Consider the following 18,777-nt stretch of genomic DNA (forward strand, 5'->3'; position numbering starts at 1 on the left):
TCCCCCACCCACAACAATCCTCCCTCATGGATTGAACAAGGAAATGGCTGGTGGGCGAATTGGTGGCTTGACTGTGGACACTTGGCAGTGGAAGAACCCCATTAAAACAGAAAATGGCAGGAAAAGCCCACTGCAAAGGGCATAGCTGCAAAGTAAGCATTGCATTCATAAAACTCTAAAATGACAGATATAGGGTTTCTATTGAAAATGGCAATTCTGCCACAGATTTTTTCTCATTGGTTCGTAATATGTAGCTATAGAAAACCATGCACGTCACACTCAGCATCTTAGCCTTCCTTTGCAGCCTCCTCTGACGCGGCACAGATCTGCCCATGAATGGCTGTTTTCATGTTTGTCCCTAGATACCAAAAACGCCCACAGATCCCTGTGACTTGTCAAACCAAGGCTCAACTTTGAAATCAAGAAAGTGAAAATCTCTCTTGCCAAGTGGAAAACCATCATATTTGAGTAAAGTGTGCGTGCGTGCGTGCGTGCGTGCGTGCGTGTGTGAGGGGGGAATCTTACCTCTTCCTCAGTGAACCGATCGGCCTGCGTTGTGAGCATTTCTTTCATGCTGTTTAAAAGAAAAAACAAACACATCGATTTAAGGTCGAGGGTGTGGAGGCTTGCGAGTGAAGTGCGGAAACAGTCCACGCGCATTCTGGAAGCTCACTGGAAACTGGTAGCTGCTTTGTGAGGCAATCAGATATAAATGCAGTGCTTACTCCACTGTCACTGAAAGCATAACATTTCTTCATTCATTTTTACATTCTACTATGGATCAGGCCATCAGTCTTCGAGGTCAGTATTGTCAATTCTGCCTAGCAGGGTCTCAAAGAAGTGGAGTAGGAGTAGGAGGTGTTTGGATTTATATCCCCCTTTCTCTCCTGTAAGGAGACTCAAAGGGGCTTACAATCTCCCAACCCCCCCGACCCACAACAACCACCCTGTGAGGTGAGTGGGGCTGAGAGAGCTCCGAAGAACTGTGACTAGCCCAAGGTCACCCAGCTGGCACGTGGTGGAGTGCACGAGCTAATCGGGTTTGCCAGATAAGCCTCCACAGTTCAAATGGCAGAGCGGGGAATCAAACCCAGTTCTCCAGATTAGAGTGTGCCTGCTCTTAACCACTACATCATGCTGGCTCAGGAGCCAGCTGACCTCAGGAGAGTATCTTTCCTATTACCTGATCTTTTTGAACTGGAGATGCAGGGGCTGAACCTGGGAGCTTCTGGCATACAGACAGAAACTGATAACACTGAAGGTCGGACACATGACTTTTAGTCTCTGCTGTTTATATTCCTTCTCTCAATATCCATTTCTATCTGCCCACTTAACCTTTCATGTGTGCATCTGACAATGCGGGCTCCAGCACACGAAAGCGGCCTCTATTTCACACTAAATCTTTTAGTACTTTAGGTGCAACCAGAATCTCGCTCGCGTCGTGCTTCTGAAATTCAGAACCTGAGCAGCTTCAAAACCTGCCCAGTACCGCTCTTTTTCAGATGCCCAACAGTATTCTAGCATCTTGCAATCCCATGCATGCATGTAGGGTTTGGGGAAAAGAATCTGGCGCAAAGCTTGGAATGGAGAGGGGAGAAAGATCAGACATAATTATAAGCTTCTGATGTACAGCCCTGCAGCCTCTGGCACTGTTACACATGAGGAGGACAAAGTGAAGAATCCCAGCACAGTTTCCATTATTTATTTTATAGAGAAATGAAGGCTCACATTTTCCAAAATGAAAAGGCTTTGAGGAGGGTTTTTTTGCACAGTTGTTTTCCATATTATTTGTTTCTCCAGGGGAAAACAAGTTAAAGACTTTCCAAATGGATTTTACACAAACCGCTCTCTGGCCTATCAGCCTTGATGTGGGACAGAAGATGGTGTCCGCTGTGGCCAGCATCAGCGAGTCCCAATGTATTTTTTTAATTGTGTTCACTGTTTGGAAACGGAACCTGGAGGACCACAGCTATGACAAAAGGAATGGTTGTATATTTTTACCATGTCTGCTGTAGCTGTCGCCTGAACAAGGTTGCCAGCTCCGGATCAGGAAATTCCTGGAGATTTTGGGGGTGGAGTCTAGAAAGGTAAGGAACCCTTCCCTTTTCCAGGGTAGGTGGGGCTTGACTAGATGCAGACCCCCTCCCCTTCCTCCTACCCCCCAGTTGGTAGGGCCATGATAAGATGACATGACCCCTCCCCCTCCTCTCCTGATGCTTGGCCCATTCCCCCTCCCTCCCCCTCCCCCCAGGGTGGGTGGTCCATGACCAGGTGCCGGGCCGTGACATCACCAGATGCCATGACATCACTTCCACCTGCTCAGCCAGAAGTGATGTCATGGCATCACACTGATTCCTCCATTTTTTCCTTCAACGACTTCACCGAGCAAATCAGGAATCATAGGATGGTGGGAGGTTGCCAATAGGGTTCATGGCGCATGCCGCGGAGGCCTCTGCAATTCGAGCCTGACACCCCAGCAGGAAGAGGGCCACAGCAGGTGGGCGCCCAGGTGGCCCAGTACCACCTGTCCTTCCCAATATGGATTGGGGTGTGGGGCTGGGGTCAGCCAGGGGTGCTGACCGGCCACAAAACGGATGCGCTCCTCTTGCTTGCCCACCTTCTGCCTCAATAAAGGGTTGTGGCCCATTTTAATTCCAAGACGTGTCCTGTGGTTATTCACCAGGTGGAACCTCTGCACATCTGGGCGCAAAAATAACCCTCACGGATTTCAACAGAAAAGGCAAACTCTATGCTGGGGATCATTAGGAAAGGAATTGATAATAAAACTGCAAAGATTGTCATGCCCTTATATAAAGCAGTGGTGCGACCGCATTTGGAGTACTGTGTCCAGTTCTGGTCGCCGCATCTCAAAAAGGATATTGAGGAGATAGAAAAAGTGCAGAGAAGGGCAACAAGGATAATTGAGGGACTGGAGCACCTTCCCTATGAGGAGAGGCTGCAGCGTTTGGGACTCTTTAGTTTGGAGAGGAGGCGGCTGAAGGGGGATATGATTGAAGTCTACAAAATTATGCATGGGGTAGAAAATGTTGACAGAGAGAAATTTTTCTCTCTTTCTCACAATACTAGAACCAGGGGGCATTCATTGAAAATGCTGGGGGGAAGAATTAGGACTAATAAAAGAAAACACTTCTTCAGCCAACGTGTGATTGGTGTTTGGAATATGCTGCCACAGGAGGTGGTGATGGCCACTAACCTGGATAGCTTTAAAAGGGGCTTGGACAGATTTATGGAGGAGAAGTCGATTTATGGCTACCAATCTTGATCCTCTTTGATCTGAGATTGCAAATGCCTTAACAGTCCAGGTGCTCGGGAGCAACAGCTGCAGAAGGCCATTGCTTTCACCTCCTGCATGTGAGCTCCCAAAGGCACCTGGTGGGCCACTGCGAGTAGCAGAGAGCTGGACTAGATGGACTCTGGTCTGATCCAGCTGGCTTGTTCTTATGTTCTTATGTTCTTAACTTTACAGCCTCCTTTTGTAACAGCTGGGGCAGTTTTACCCAAGCATGCGGCTGATACTCCGTTTCTTTCTCTAATTAAACCCTGCCCCGAATATATGTCTAAATCTAAATGTGTGTATGTGTGTTTGTGTAAAATATAACTGAGGAAGAAGAAAACTTTGTCATTGTGTGGGCAACTGGTTCTAACAGCCTTCTGAATTCACAAGTTTCCGAGCGAGAGGTGAATACGCAGTGGAAAAAATGAAATACCCCGAAAGGATGTTAATTATTTGAAAGTTCCTATTGAAAGGTCACACATGGCCGGTTGTGGGGGTGTCGCCCCATCATTTCCTCCCCCCCCCACACACACACCTTTTAAAAATATAAACGAAGCATCATTAATTAATAACAAGCTTTGTCTTGAAAGAGGCGAGGCATTCAAAGGACTGCGGGAGCATCTCCTTAAAAAAGAAAAGTCAAAATTTGAAATCGTATGGATAAGCTGCGGCTCAAACACAGCCACGGATCTGATTTTCATGGCTTGCTCTGCAATGATCAGCATTGCCCTGAGGTCTAATGAGCAACAATTGTTCTGTTGTGGTGGCAAAATGAAGCAACTGTTGACCGAAATTGGCAGGCATCGAGATGTGGAGAATGGCAAAATGGCCTTTCGAAGCCTAGAAAATCCATCGTGTATACAGTATATATGTATCTCTGGCAAACATGGATCTTGGTCTTATGTTCTTAATGTGAATTAATGTCCCTTGAAGTTCGAAAAGAACCCTACATGGATCTCTTTGAAGCGGAGTAATGCAATGAGTACAGTTGGGAATCTGGTTTTCAGGATGGTCCTACCACCGAAAAGAGTTGTCTTTTCAATACCCTGCGGACTGGCTGGTTGCACTTAAGATGCATCGCATTTTGGTTTGGTGTGGAAATGTTTATCACCTATGTCCGTTAACCCGAAGCAGAGGGCTCAACGACATCTGATAGCTACTCCTGTGTATATCTTATTTTATTGGGAGATGCAGTTTCTGGGATTGCTCTTTCTTACTCCCATAGTTCCTTCCCCTACAGTTTTCTTGCTTTCAAAAAGCCATTCCTGAATTGTGTTTACCCATGCATGAAGGTGACAGTACTGTCAAGTCACAACTGACCCTGTAGGGTTCAAAAGGCAAGAGATGAACAGTGATGGTTTGCTGGTTCTGGTGGGTTTTCCGGGCTTTGTGGCTGTGGTCTGGTGGATCTTGTTCCTAACGCTTCGCCTGCATCTGAGGCTGGCATCTTCAGAGGTATATCACAGAGGGAAGTCTGTTATACACTGTGTCCAGAGAAAAGGGAATGTTTGGGGTATATATTGTCCATGTCCCAGGGTGGGGAACCAACCAGTAAGTGTTTGGGTAGAACTTGTTATGCAAAGATGTCATTGATGCCAGCCACAGATGCAGGCGAAACATTAGGAAAAAGATCCACCAGACCACGGACACAGCCCAGAAAACCCACCAGAACCAGTTGAATCTGGCTGTGAAAGCCTTCGACAATACAGTGATGGTTTGCCACCACCATCTGCATAGCAACCCTGAACTTTCTTGATGGGCTTCCATCTAAGTATTAAAGAGAGCTGACCCTGCTTAGCTTCAGAGATCTAATGAGACCAGGCTTGCCTGGGACATCCAGATCAGGGCCCAATCAAAATTAGGAGATAAGAATGCAATGCTGAATGCTCGTGGAAGGGAAGTCCTGTTAGATCAGAAGATGCCTGAAGGATCAGATTAGGGTTCCATCTAGTCCAGGGGTAGGGAACCTGCGGCTCTCCAGATGTTCAGGAACTACAATTCCCATCAGCCTCTGTCAGCATGGCCAATTGGCCATGCTGGTAGGGGCTGATGGGAATTGTAGTTCCTGAACATCTGGAGAGCCGCAGGTTCCCTACCCCTGATCTAGTCCATCCAGCATGCTGTTTCAAGCACTAGCCAATTGCCCTGGAGGGTGAACAACAGGACACAGAGGCCAAGGGCTTCCCTGATGCTATCCCCTAGCACTGGTATTCAGAGGTTTACTGCTTCTGAGTGTGAACGTTGCCTTAGTCATCTTGGCTACTAGCTGTTGCCTACAGAGGTGTAGCAAGGGGGAAATGTGCCCGGTGCACCGGTGTGTCCTCTGCCCCTGTCCCGCCCCGGAATGCCCCTACCCCATCCCGGAACGCCCCTGCTACGCACTCACAGAGGCGCACGCCCGGTGCGTTGTGCACCCCCTATCTCCTTGGAGCTACGCCTCTGGTTGCCTAACATGTCATCATGAATTTGTCTAACAATTCCCTTTTAGAGCTGTCTACATTCATGGTGAGCAGTAGGCCTACCAGGAGTGAATTCCAAAGTGTAATTACTCATTGAGTAGAGAACTAGGCCCTTTGTCCTGAATCTATCGACCATTCACTTCCCACAGTAGTGGATTACTGTTTTCCCCCCAAACAAAGATAATTATCTAATCAAAGCAGCTGGCTGGCTCATAGTTTGCTTAATGCTTCTTGAACTTCTAGATTTTGATAGACATCCAGAATGCCAGTGTGAGATATGTGTTCATTTTCAAACGGCAGCCGGCTTCATTCATCCCTCTCTGAGTTCTCCTGTATAGAAAAGCATCTGCCTCTGTTTGTACGTTTGGTATTATGGTGCTTCGGGTGAGCTGATTAATACATTATTGCTAAAGCTAACAGTTAATTTGGGTGGGTTGTGCCGATTGCAAAAACAGGAAAACTGGGCCACCCTCAGAGCGGATCAGCTTGAGGGAGTAAGTCAGGGACTCCCCAAGTATGAAGAATAATATGCATCTATAAATTAGCCACACAAAAAAAACAACAACAACAAAGGGAAAAGGAACTTCTCCCCTCTAAAAAGATACAGCCTGGTAAGGAAGGAGCATGCCCCTAGAGGCATGGAATATAGAGAGCAGACAAGAATAAATGAAAACAGGGAAAAACAAAACAAGTTGGGGGAACCGGCCTGCTCAAGCTCTGAAGAGGAAGGAGACGATGATTTCTCAATCATTTGTTCATTCTCCAATGATTCTTTCCAGACCCACAATTTGTATATCATGCTCAAACCTTCCTCTAGTACAGACCTGGGCATTATACGGCCCGGGGGCCACATCCGGCCCGCCGGATGACCCTGACTGGCCCCCCTGCCGTGCTGGGGAGCGAGGCGCCTTTGAAAGCCCCGCAGAAGCCGGTTGCCTTGGCTGCCGGCTTCTGCGGGGCTTTCAAAAGCGCCTCCCCCCCCCTGCCTTGCTGGGGAGTGAGGCACCTTTGAAAGCCCCGCAGAAACCGGTTGCCTTGGCTGCCGGCTTCTGCAGGGCTTTCAAAAGCGCCTCCCCCCCTGCCTTTTGGCCCGGCCCTCCACAATATTTTCTGTTTCTTATGCGGCCCCATGGAAAAAAATAATTGCCCACCCCTGCTCTAGTATCAGCCTGGTTTTTCCAAATCGAGGTTGAAAGTATGAAAGTGAACGATTTCAGAGGTTAAATTCACAGTAAGTGCTAACATTTCAATAATGGGCTATTTAGTCCAAATAAATATTTCAGTTTCACCACCCTGCCATGCTATCTCTTGGCCCTCACCAGCTCCTTAGGACTGACAAGGTTACTCTGCTGGAAGAATAGCAAAGGCGCCCATTGGCAGAATTTCCCTGACAGGATCTACACTTAGCGACCACTGCCTGCAACCACCCTGTCCCTTGACTCCCTAATAGACTTATGATTCACTAGCCTAAGCAAGCACCCACCCACCCCACCCCAATTCAAAGACTCAATTGCCTGCCCTCGGGAAATGGAGGAGTTGAACAGAAAATGGCTTCCACTGCATCATTTTAGGAATTTCTCTATTTCCCTATGGCAGTGATGGCGAACCTATGGCACGGGTGCCAGAGGTGGCACTCAGAGCCCCCTCTGTGGGCACGCGCAAACCAAGTGTTGTTAAACCTCACTGATTTTCATGCGAAGAACTAAAGCGCAATCCTTTACCTGGGAGTAAGCTCGGTTGCTGACAATGGGGCTTGCCTCTGAGTAAACCCTCCCGAGTAAACCCTCCTAGGGGTCGTGATTCACCTGTTGGAAGAGTTGCACGGTTGCTTTAAAGCAAAGCCACCGACTACCACCAAGCTTACTCCCAAGTAACTCGTGCCTCGGAGCCAACCGTTTTTCTAAACTAAAACCTCAGTATTCAGGTTAAATTGCCGTGTTGGCACTTTACAATACATAAGTGGGTTTTGGGTTGCAATTTGGGCACTCGGTCTCGAAGAGGTTCGCCATCACTGCCCTATGGTCTTTATCATAGAGATCAGGGGGAAATCCTAGAGTGTCACCTAGAAGTCACACATCCTCCCCAAACTTCACCCTCCCCAGGAACCATCACCAAAATCTTCTGGTATTTGCTGAGGCAGTGCTGGCAACTCTGCTTCTTAGCATTTCTCACTCCTTTTATCTCCCACTGAGCCGCTTTTGAGTATAAAGCAGTGCAAAGAATTCCCTCTTCTCACTTCCTTTTTATCTTAGCTTCGGTCAAGTTCACCTAATTAGAGTCTCCTCGGTTTTCATCATCCTGGAGTTCTGGGACCTGGCCTTTTAGTTCTCAACCTGTCCTGCTGTGTTCACTCCCAGCCAAATTAACAAATTTCCCTTCCTTCTCAGAAGCTAGACTGCAACCTGCTTTGCTGTAAACATTCTGTGACACCACACCTGTTCAGCCAATCAGCATCAGAGACTTCACCTGTACAAGTACATGCAATAGAGACACTAGTGGCAAGATGGAGGAGGAATTACTAGCAATTTTTTTTTACAAAACAATGACCTGAACTTGACAATACACAAAAATTAGAGGGGGGGGGGATGTTTAAAGAAAACTTACTAGTCTGCTTTTACATAACCTTTTCCTTCCTGGTCAAAAACCCTAAAAGCGTTCAGAATGATCTCCTCCGGATCGGTACCTAAAAGGGGAGAAGCAGACATAGGTTAAACATTCCTTTTGTACCAGCATCTACTGTTTCATACATGCCTGATCACGTGATTTCTCTATGCTCAGCTACTGAACCCCTGACAACTGGAATATGAACGTGTGATATAATTCCACTGAATACCAAAAGACTTGAACAAATTAGCTACTCTATATGCCCATTTATTTATGTCAAAGTCATCTTCACTTGTCACCAGGGGCGGACCGCCCAGGGGGACATATGGGGTCGAATGTCCCCGGTCTGCAGCCATTTAGTCACGTGGGATGCGGAAAATTGCCTCCCGCACTCCTCCTCCTTCCTCCTGGGTTCCATACACTGACTTTAAGACCTTGTGCAAAAAAGCATTGTTTGATCATGGTGGGGGAGGGCGGCCGCCCATATGGGGGGTGGAACTCAGCTTTTGCAACTTTTTTCCCTAGATACACTCTGCTTGTCACACACGCACTTTGCCCCCTAATCCGATGGTAATTTTTGGCATTGCCTACTGGGGCGTATCTGTCTATAATGGTACTCATGGCAAGCACAGTGTCTTGCCCCACCAGTGCACCGGGCGCTTCCCCCCCTTGCTACGCCTCTGGCTCAGACCGAGGACTCAGTTCAATGCCAGGCTCAGTCTGTGGGGAGTGTGTGTGTGTGTGTGTGTGTGTGTGTGTGTGTGTGTGTGTGTGTGTGTGTGTGTGTGTGTGTGTGTGTGTGTGTGTGTGTGTGTGTGTGTGTGTGTGTGAAGCTTTAAACCACATGCTCAAAACCTGGGACCAAACAAGCCAAGGCCAGAATCACTGGCCCACCTTGCTCCCAAACTCCACGTGGAACTTGGGACAGGGCAAACCCAGTTGATAACTGGTTCAGCGATCAATTGCATGCCTGCCCCCAAACTCCATGTGGAGTTCAGTGGTGGGGTGCAGTTGCTTCCAGGCAGGGAGGGGAAGTGGTTGCCCAAATACATCCCCTATGAGATCCACTCAAGTGGTGCCTGGGGCTCCAGCACCCTCGCACCTCCCCATGTTACACCATACGTGTACAACCATATACACTTGCATTAAAAAAATCCCACAGTTGACAACATATGTTTGCTGATTTTTAATGAACCAGCTGGGGTAACTTTGTATCCTTCCTCAAAGTGAGTCAATTAGCCCAATGGGAAAAAATTTCTCTGGTCAAGAAGACACTAAATAGAAATTAACTTTCCTTTGGGGATATCAGGCACCAGACTGCTATAACAATGGGGTAAATGCAGAGGTGGGTTCCAGCAGGTTCTCACCAGTTCCCGAGAGTGGGTTACTAATCATTTGTGTGTGCCGAGAGGGGGTTACTAGTTGGGTCTGCTTTTCCGTTAGAAATTCCATTAGGTCCAAAAATCATAAAGCCCTGTTGTTTCCTATGTGGCTGGTTAGCGAAGGTAGAAAACAGGATAATTCTCCCTGTTGGGCTGTTTTAAAAACATGTTTTAGAAATATGGTCATGTTCCTTGTTTAAGGAAAGTATCCTTCTTTTGATTTCTAGAAACAAAATTAAGTATTTGAAAGTATTAAGTATTTGACAGGCAGTCAATTAGAGGAGAAGTAGTTGTTTCTGTTGGCAGTAGACGATAGGACTTGCTATAATGAGTTTAAATTATGGACATAAAGATACCAGCTGGAAATTAGGTTTTTTTTTTTACAGTAAGAGTTTTTTTACAGTAACAGAGAAATTATTAATGCCCCACCCCGGAATGCCTGGCCATGCCCCCATCATGCTGCGCCCAGGCCCATTGGCGCTATGCCACTGTTTGAATCCCACCACCATGGGAACCTGTTACTAAAATGTTTGGATCCCACCACTGGGTAAATGGTCAAAGACCCAAAGATGGATTTTCTGCAATAAAGGTACACCTAGAAGAGGCAGTTGTCCTTGATCCAGGACATTATGGTCTCCTCAAGAATTCTGGGAAATGTAGTTTGGTATGATCTCTAGTACTCTTCATAGAATTACAGTTCTCAGTGTTCCTTGAGAAACTGGAATGTCTACTACACCAATTTAATTATGTGTTGTAAATATGTCCTTTCCCCCACCCTTCTTTTCCTCAACTTGATTAAGGGGAAAATGGCTCCAGGTTCATCTTGTACTCTTTCTGGATTTGTTGTGCAGAGCCAACTATACAAAAAAGAAGACCCTTGTTCGTTTCTTTAACAGGGCCAAAGCTTAATAGAATCAGAGCGATTTTGTGGTAGCACAATCCCTTTTCCTATCAGAGCCGAAACGCCTGCTGTGCGTTTGGAGAGAGGTGATTTCCTATAGAGCAAAATTAGTTGTGCTAAAAAAAATCAATTCAAGCCGTCAAAGATTCGTTTTGGGGCAAAGATGAGGGGGAGAGAGAGATGGGAATTCCGGGAACAAACCGGCTGCTTTGAACAGCGATATGTGCTCTGATGCCAGATGAGCAGCTTACAACAATAACAGCAAAAAAATAAGCGTTTTGTGTTAATGCGAACCACATGGGCCTGCTTTCTACAAAGGGTCGGAAGAAATGCAATTGGTACGCCACATAGAGAAGCCGCACTTCATCAAAGAGACCACTGGATGCGCTAGCTAATCAATAGGGAATGCTCGGCACATTGTTGCGCTTGAAAGACTAAACGTCCAGGAGGAAGGCAGGATGCACAATGTTCCTTTTATTTCTCCCACTCAAGATGCAGGGTGGGGAAGGCCGCCCCTCCCCAACACTGACGACTTCAATAATACATATTTTAATAACATCTATTTTAAAGGACGCGAGTCGGCTCCACTTATGCCCCTGAAAAGTGTAAGCTACCAGTTGCTGATGCCCTTCACAAGATAGTGCTCACATCTCCACGCACCTCTCAAGGTGCTAATTCAAAATAAAACACATTCGCAGACCTGCGTCTTTGCAAGCCGACGAAAACAAGGTGTTGTTAAAGGCTTTCACGGCTCGAATCGACTGGCTGTTGTGAGTTTTCTGGGCTGTGTAGCCGTGGTGTGGTAGTTTTTGCTCCCGACATTTTGCCCGCATCTATGGCTGGCATCTTCAGAGGTATAGTGAGATGTGTTTCTCTGTGACATACCTCTGAATATGTCAACCATGACACAATAGGCAGGGGATTCAAACCTTCATTTCCAAGCTCCTAGTCCAACACCTTGTCTACTGACCCACGCTGGCTCTCACGTTGTTTTTTAAAAGTATGCTTTCCTCATTGAAACTCAATGTCAATTTAAGAGAGCTTCAAAGGAAGGGGTGGACTTGAACCCTGTTCTCTTGATTCCTAATCCAACTGCTATTTTATATGGGTTCACCAGTTGGAATTCTGCATGCTATGTCATGTGGATGTGACAGACACCAGAGCCTTAGAAATACATTTGAAAGGCAATTGCTTTATTGTGAATATTCATGCACCAGGTAGACTGTTCTACCACCGGATGCTCTTTACTAAGTCAGTTCCAAACTGAGCTGAGCAGCATTCGCACTCACTGTCTCTTACCTTTCAGCTTCTCACCAAACATTGTAAGGAAGACGGTGAAGTTAATGGCTCCTGGAGCTTCCTTGATCATCTCTTCTAACTCTTCATTCTTGACATTCAGGCGGCCTACAGTAAAGCAACTGTGGTAAAACATAGCCCAGAATATACTTCTAATATCCGATCAACAATAACCGTTGCCTTCACCTGTAACTGGATGGGAGACCACCACAGAAGACTCTGCAGAGGGAGGCAATGGCAAACCACCTCTGCGTCTCACTTGCCTTGACAGCCCTTTGCTGGGGTTGCCGCAAGTCGTTTACGACTTGATGACTGTTGTGTAGTGACATATGTATAAACCTAGGTCCTTTCTGCATATGCAGAATAATGCACTTTCAATCCACTTGCAATGCACTTTGCAACTGGGTTTTAGAAGAAGAAAAAGAAGAGTTTGGATTTATATCCCCCCTTTCTCTCCTGCAGGAGACTCAAAGGAGCTGACAATCTCCTTGCCCTTCCCCCCTCACAACAAACACCCTGTGAGGTAGGTGGGGCTGAGAGAGCTCCGAGAAGCTGTGACTAGCCCAAGGTCACCCAGCTGGCGTATGTGGGAGTGTACAGGCTAATCTGAATTCCCCAGATAAGCCTCCACAGCTCAGCCGGCAGAGCTGGGAATCAAACCCGGTTCCTCCAGATTAGATACACGAGCTCTTAACCTCCTACGCCACTGCTGCTCTTTACTGTGCAGAATAGCAAAATCTTTCACAATTGTGAAAGTGAATTGAAAGTGCATTATTCTGCATGTGCCTCAGGGAGGGAAGGCAGCATGGCACAGGAGAGTTGCGCAGCAGCAAGTTCTGGAAAGGCTAATGGCTATTCTTGCCAGAGATAGTGAAATGGCCAGTTCACATGGTAGCTTGAATCTGACTTCTAGAAAGAACACAGAGTCGGGGGGGGGGGGGGAGAGATGTCTGCAAGGGGCTTGATCATGTCTTCCTGGAAATCACAGGAAAGGATTCTTTGAGCCACAAAGGGGTGGGAAAACAGAAGATATTAAATCCCTTGACACAGAGGGAGAAGGTAAAGTCCATTTTGTCTGGTTTCATCTGGGCAAAGGAGCTCTCACACCCAAGCTCCACCACGATGGCTGCCATTGCTACAAGTAGCAGACCAAGGCCTGGTTGACAAGACAAAAACTCCAAGGCAATTGGAAGCTTTTAGCAAACTGTAACTTCAAAGTTAAAGAGCCTGCCTTAGAACAAGATCAGCTAGGGCAGGTATAGAGTGAGAGACAGGAAAATGGCAAGTTTGCACCTTTGTTTTCTATTCACTGTTCAATCCATTGCTGAACAGAAAGTATGTGTGTAGCCTTCCTACTTTTAATACAGTCTTTACTATTTTAAAATGCTGGTAGTCATCCTCCATACCACTGTTTGAGCATGCTATTTAAAATGAGTGGGGAAAGGAGGTGGTTAGTTGCTAAATCACTCTCCAGGAGTGTGCAAGCGTCTAAAGCCATTCCCAGTTGCTCGGTAGTGGGAGACCAGGGCCTATGCAGAGTCTTGGGCCCCTCCCGCACATGCAGAATAATGCACTTTCAATCCACTTTTACAACTGTTTGCAAGTGGATTTTGCTATTCCACACAGCTGCAAAGTGGATTGGAAGGGCATTATTCTGCATGTGCGGAAGGGTCCTTAGAATGGCAGGGGAAAGCTGGTAGTACTGGCCCCCTCTGTGGGTAATTCCACAAATGGCTAGTTGGTGGCAGTCTACTGAAGGAGAAGCTAGAGAGCAACCCTTCTGAGGATGGGGTGAGCCGGGAGTACAGTACCCCACAGGGCGAATGCACCAGACACTTCCTGGGTGCCAAGATGCCTTGGAGGGCTGAATGGAGTAGAGCTCAGAGATCAGCAGGGCCGTTCTGCCATGGACAGAAAATATGCTGCAATAGCCCCCAAGATTGGCAGGTAACATATCAAACCTCTAGTTTGGCTAGGCTGGCATAAAATGCTCACAGTCTTCCCTTTGGCCCTTACCAGTTTGATTACCTTCAGTTTCCAGCACTTCCAAATGACAGTGAAGATCCTGGCCTGGACTTGCAAATATCTAACCCATGGCTTGACCCTCTGGGTACCACTGCCAATATGTCCGGCTGCAAGTGTGCATTTTTATTTGTAGCTGGGCATGAGAAATAAGCAACCCCAGACTTCATTATTCAGAGAATTGGTCCATGATGAAAAATCTTAATGTGGAGGAATTATAGGAGGCTTTCGGAAATAAGTGGGTCAACTCAAAAAGTCCAGATGGGGAGCCAAAATTGGAAAAATCCAAGAAGGCAGTTGAAAGGGAGAAGGCTCTTTATCAAAAGACTGGGGATAGAAAGAAGGATCAGAGCTCTTTAGAAGGCATGCCAACCACACATTTTGGCACCCAGGGAGCGTGGGATGGCACATGTTCTGTAAGCTCAATTTTTTTCACAGAAAATGTGTAGTACAGCCAGGAGAACATCTCCCAGTCAGGAAGAGGAACACTGAATGGAACTGACCCTTCTTGATTTTGCCTTAGAGCCTTTGATTTTGCCTTTGAGCATCACTGGCAAAACCTTTGTCCAATTTTAATCTATGATCTTCAAAGTGAAGGAGAAGGAGAAGAAGAAGAGTTTGGATTTATACCCCACCTTTCTCTCCTGTAAGGAGACTCAAGGTGGCTTACAAGCTCCTTTCCCCACAACAGACACCTTGTGAGGTAGGTGGGGCTGAAAGAGTTCCAAAGAACTGTGACTAGCCCAAGGTCACCCAGCAGGAATGTAGGAGTCTGGAAACACATCTGGTTCACTGGATAATCCTCTGCCACTCAGGTGGAGGAGTAAGGAATCAAACCCAGTTCTCCAGAGTAGAATTCACCTGCTCTTAACCACTACACCATGCTAGCTTTATTAGAGAGAAATGTACTGAAATGGAATAAAGCTGTGGCTGTCTGATGTTTCAAAAAAACCTCATAAGCTTTTAGTAGATCCAAATTAATTCCCTTAGGATCTCTTGTGTTCAGGTAAAAAGGGGAGGGGTACTGGTGGGTAACCTATTGTTCAGTGATTGTCAGCAAGTAACTTGACAGAAGGGAGGGAAGGAGGTATGGTATAGCCTCGTCTTACCAGAACTCAGAAGGTCAGTCTGAGGGAGTGATTGGCTCAGGTCACACAGCAAGCTTTCATGGCGTAACTGGGGATTCGAACCTGGATCTCTCAGATAATAATCCAACATCCTTAACCATTGGGCCACACTGGCTCTCATTACAGTTCAACATCTAAATTAAGACTCATCCTACCTTCTTCATTTTGGCCCTTTCCGCACATGCAGAATAATCCACTTTCAATGCACTTTGCAACTGCGTGGAATAGCAAAATCCACTTGGAAACCATTGTGAAAGTGGATTGAAAGTGCATTGTTCTGCATGTGCAGAAGGGGCCTTTCTTAACACGGAAACCACAAAGCAGTGATTTTAGCTCACAGTCAGTGGACTGCATCTTTATTTACCTAGTGCCGCAAAGGTGTCTCTAAGATCGGCCTTGTCGATGAAACCATCTCGGTTCTGGTCCATGATCGTGAATGCCTATTGAGAAACAATAGTGGGAAGGGGAGGACAACGCTTATACTTGGTACCAGCCCACTTGGTACCAAACATGTGGAATAGCACACCTGATTCTTTGGCTTGTAATAAAAGGCTTTGCTAAAGAAACACGGGAAAAGCCCTAAGATGAGGGCAGAGAGTGGCTCAAGCCAGTAGCGTGGAAGAAGGTAAAGGGTATGTATTGTGGAAGGCCTTCATGGCCAAAATCAACTGGCTGTTGTGGATTTTCTGGGCTGTGTGGCCATGGTCTGGTCATTTTAGCTCCTAAGGTTTCACCTGCATTTATAGCTGCCCGGCATCTTCAGAGGCATGTCACAGTCAGATGTGTTCACTCCACACTGTGTCACATCTTACCGTGACCTACCTCTGAAAATGCCAGCCATAGATGCAGGCAAAACATTAGAAGCTAAAACTACCAGATCTTCAGCCACACAGCCCAGAAAATCCACAGCAGCCAGTATGACCTATGTCCATCAGCGTCACCTGGTCCTGCCTATTGCTGGGTGGCCCCTCAAGGCATGTCAATGCCACTGGGGGACAGCTGACTCCTAGTGTATCTGGCCAAGTACAACCCTTTGTTTGCTGGCACACCAATATTTTATTAGGTAAATAATGTGGGCCTTTTTTGTTGTTCCTCTGGCCAAAATGTTCATGACTATCCCTGGCTTGTGACTTTGTTGAATGCAAAGAACTTGTGGACCATCATAAAGGAGGATGTCTTCCCATTTCCTTTTGCAATCCATACCAGACTACAATGCATTAAGACACATAAATCTCTGTGGGCGAGAAGCATCCTTAGCCCCGCCTTCCCAACTCTTCAGTAAATTAGCATTCAGCACAGTGCAGAGTTGGGTTGCAGCCAATGCTCTCAACTCCCAAACCATTCTGACTTTTTAATTCGCTAAGCCTTGGATTGCAGCCAAGTCCCATCCAGACACCACTTGGAAGACTTTCCTGGGTTTTATACAGCTTCCTAGATTGTCTTCTGCACATGGCAACCACGTCGTTCACTAGGATTGCCAGTGCTGCCTTGGCAAATGCCAGGAGATTCTAAAAGTGTTCCTGCATTGCAGGGGGTTGGACTTGATGGCCCTTGGGGTCTCTTCCAACTCTTCTATAATTCTATGAATGTAGTACTTGGGGGAAGGTGGAATTTGGGAAGGATGAGATGTCACTTCCAGGTGATGCTCTAGGAATTTCCGAACTATGCGGAACTCTTCAGAGGAAACGTTTTATTTCCTGCCTCAAGGCGTTTTATTTTGGTCGTGCGGGAAGGACCACCAACAGACTGGTCATACATTGATAGCCATTCATAGTATTAAAATGAACCTACCTCTTTAAATTCCTGGATCTGGCTTTGATCAAACATGGAAAAGACATTGGACCCTCCTCCTTCTTTCTTCTTCCGTGCCATTTTGGGGGGCTGTCAATTTTTAAAAAAAGATGAACAATCACAGTTACTGACAGTGAAATGAAAACCAGGAGAATGTCCCAGCCGAGAGGAAGGACTGGAAAGCAAACTATCTGAATATGCAGTCATGGCAACATTAAGGAATTCTGTGAATATGAGACCAATCAAAGAATTCCAAGATTATCTATATGATTCTTTAAAAATGATGAGTTGAGAGAAGAGGTTGATGAAATGTTGAATATAAAGTATTAATAATCCTCATGATATGCTAAATATTGAAAAGGGGGTCCAAAGGGAAGAAGACATATTAAACACTTAAATATGTTATGAATAGATGACAATAATATGTGTATTCAGTGTTTAATATGTGAGAATTATTCTTCGAAATTTATAGTAGTAATTACTTATTAGTTATTTTATCAACTTCATCTATTTGAATTTATATTAGAACGTTGTCGAATATTATTGTCAGGTTTATCTTAAATTGCATAAGGTATTTTATGATTTTTGTTAGATTATTATGCTAAGCATTATCTCATGTTTATTATGTCATTAACTATTGGCAATAACAGCTATTATAATTGCCCATTGTTTATCACGTTATTGTGTATATTATCATATACACAATTTTTTCTTAGTCTTCCTATTCAATTTTAATATTTGTTGTTGATTATTCTGTTTATATTTATAACGAAAATATATTTTAAAGTTTTTTTTATAGATGAGCAATCACACTTAGGAATGGGCACTAACACTCAAACATTTGAATTAAAAATGCTGGAGTTTTCCCATAATTTTCTGATTAAATACAGATTAAATACAGAATACATCCTGCTGCGATGTATTCCCAGTTGTGTTGATCAAATCATCCATTTTGCCCAACACTCCTTTTTCTGTTTTTCTGAGATAGTTGCCTTTGGGGGGGGGGGGTGACTTTAATCTATTAATAATTCAGTAGACCATGTCAATTTCACTGGCCTATTGAATTACCAGTAGACCAGCAGTGTGAAAATAAAAAAGAACTGGAAGAGCTGTTGGGTGAGAGGAGGAAGGCGGGGAGGAGCAAGAAAACCCAGAGAGTAACATATGGCCGTCTCCTTCACTTTCCCTGTGAAAACAGGGGAAAAGTCGCACTTAACCCACTTTTTGAAACTGTGAGATTCTTTGATCTGCGATCCTGAGAGTTCAGGAGCATGGGAAATGTGTGAGCAACCGAGAATCTGATGCAAAGAGAATATATGCTTACTGTGGAGCAGACCACAAGTGTATAAATGGCCAGACAGTCTTTGCTATGCATAGCATCTATTCCTTTGGTGCTATGATTGACTTGCTTTTCTTTCACTTATTGGATTGGGTTTTGATTGACAGTGTTTTGATTGCTTTATGTTGATCTTATTATTGCTTTGGGGTTTTTTTTGGTAATAATTATCAATTAGTTTATATTGTATAAGCTACTTTATGTGCCATTTTGGTAAAAGAGCAGACTAGAAATGTCTATACAACAACTATTTTTACTGGGACAACTAATAGTATAGCGTTAATGACCCGCCTGCCACCTTTACAGTCAATGATGAAGATAAATATAGTGTCATTCACATATGTGATATTTTGGTCTCTCTATATATACATAAACCTTTATTGGCATAGTCATAAATCGGGAACAATTGCATGAATACATGATAGATAAAAGGCCCCACGGGGAGCAAAACAATTACGTTCTACTGGGAACTCTCAACTATCTCCGCAATGAAATTGGCAATCTCTTCACAAAGACCGGGGTCCGAGTTGTTTATGTGATATTTTGTGAAGTTTCATAGAACAA

The 18,777-nt window shown here is 45.4% G+C and overlaps 1 protein-coding gene across 2 annotated transcripts in view; it reads right to left on the reverse strand.

The window, feature by feature from the left end:
* The window catches only part of MYL10 (myosin light chain 10), a 58,584-nt gene that overhangs the window by 1,115 nt on the left and 38,692 nt on the right, over positions 1–18,777 (reverse strand). For both annotated transcript variants that reach the window (XM_048519077.1, XM_048519076.1), the window contains exons 2-6: positions 16,878–16,967; positions 15,451–15,526; positions 11,941–12,045; positions 8,359–8,437; positions 526–574 (exon numbers count right to left, since the gene is read on the reverse strand). In XM_048519077.1, coding sequence (XP_048375034.1) covers positions 526–574; positions 8,359–8,437; positions 11,941–12,045; positions 15,451–15,526; positions 16,878–16,967 — 399 coding nt within the window. The remainder of the gene's footprint in view (positions 1–525; positions 575–8,358; positions 8,438–11,940; positions 12,046–15,450; positions 15,527–16,877; positions 16,968–18,777) is intronic.

This window comes from Sphaerodactylus townsendi, linkage group LG16 (genome assembly GCF_021028975.2).
Source record: "Sphaerodactylus townsendi isolate TG3544 linkage group LG16, MPM_Stown_v2.3, whole genome shotgun sequence".
NCBI lineage: Eukaryota > Metazoa > Chordata > Lepidosauria > Squamata > Sphaerodactylidae > Sphaerodactylus > Sphaerodactylus townsendi.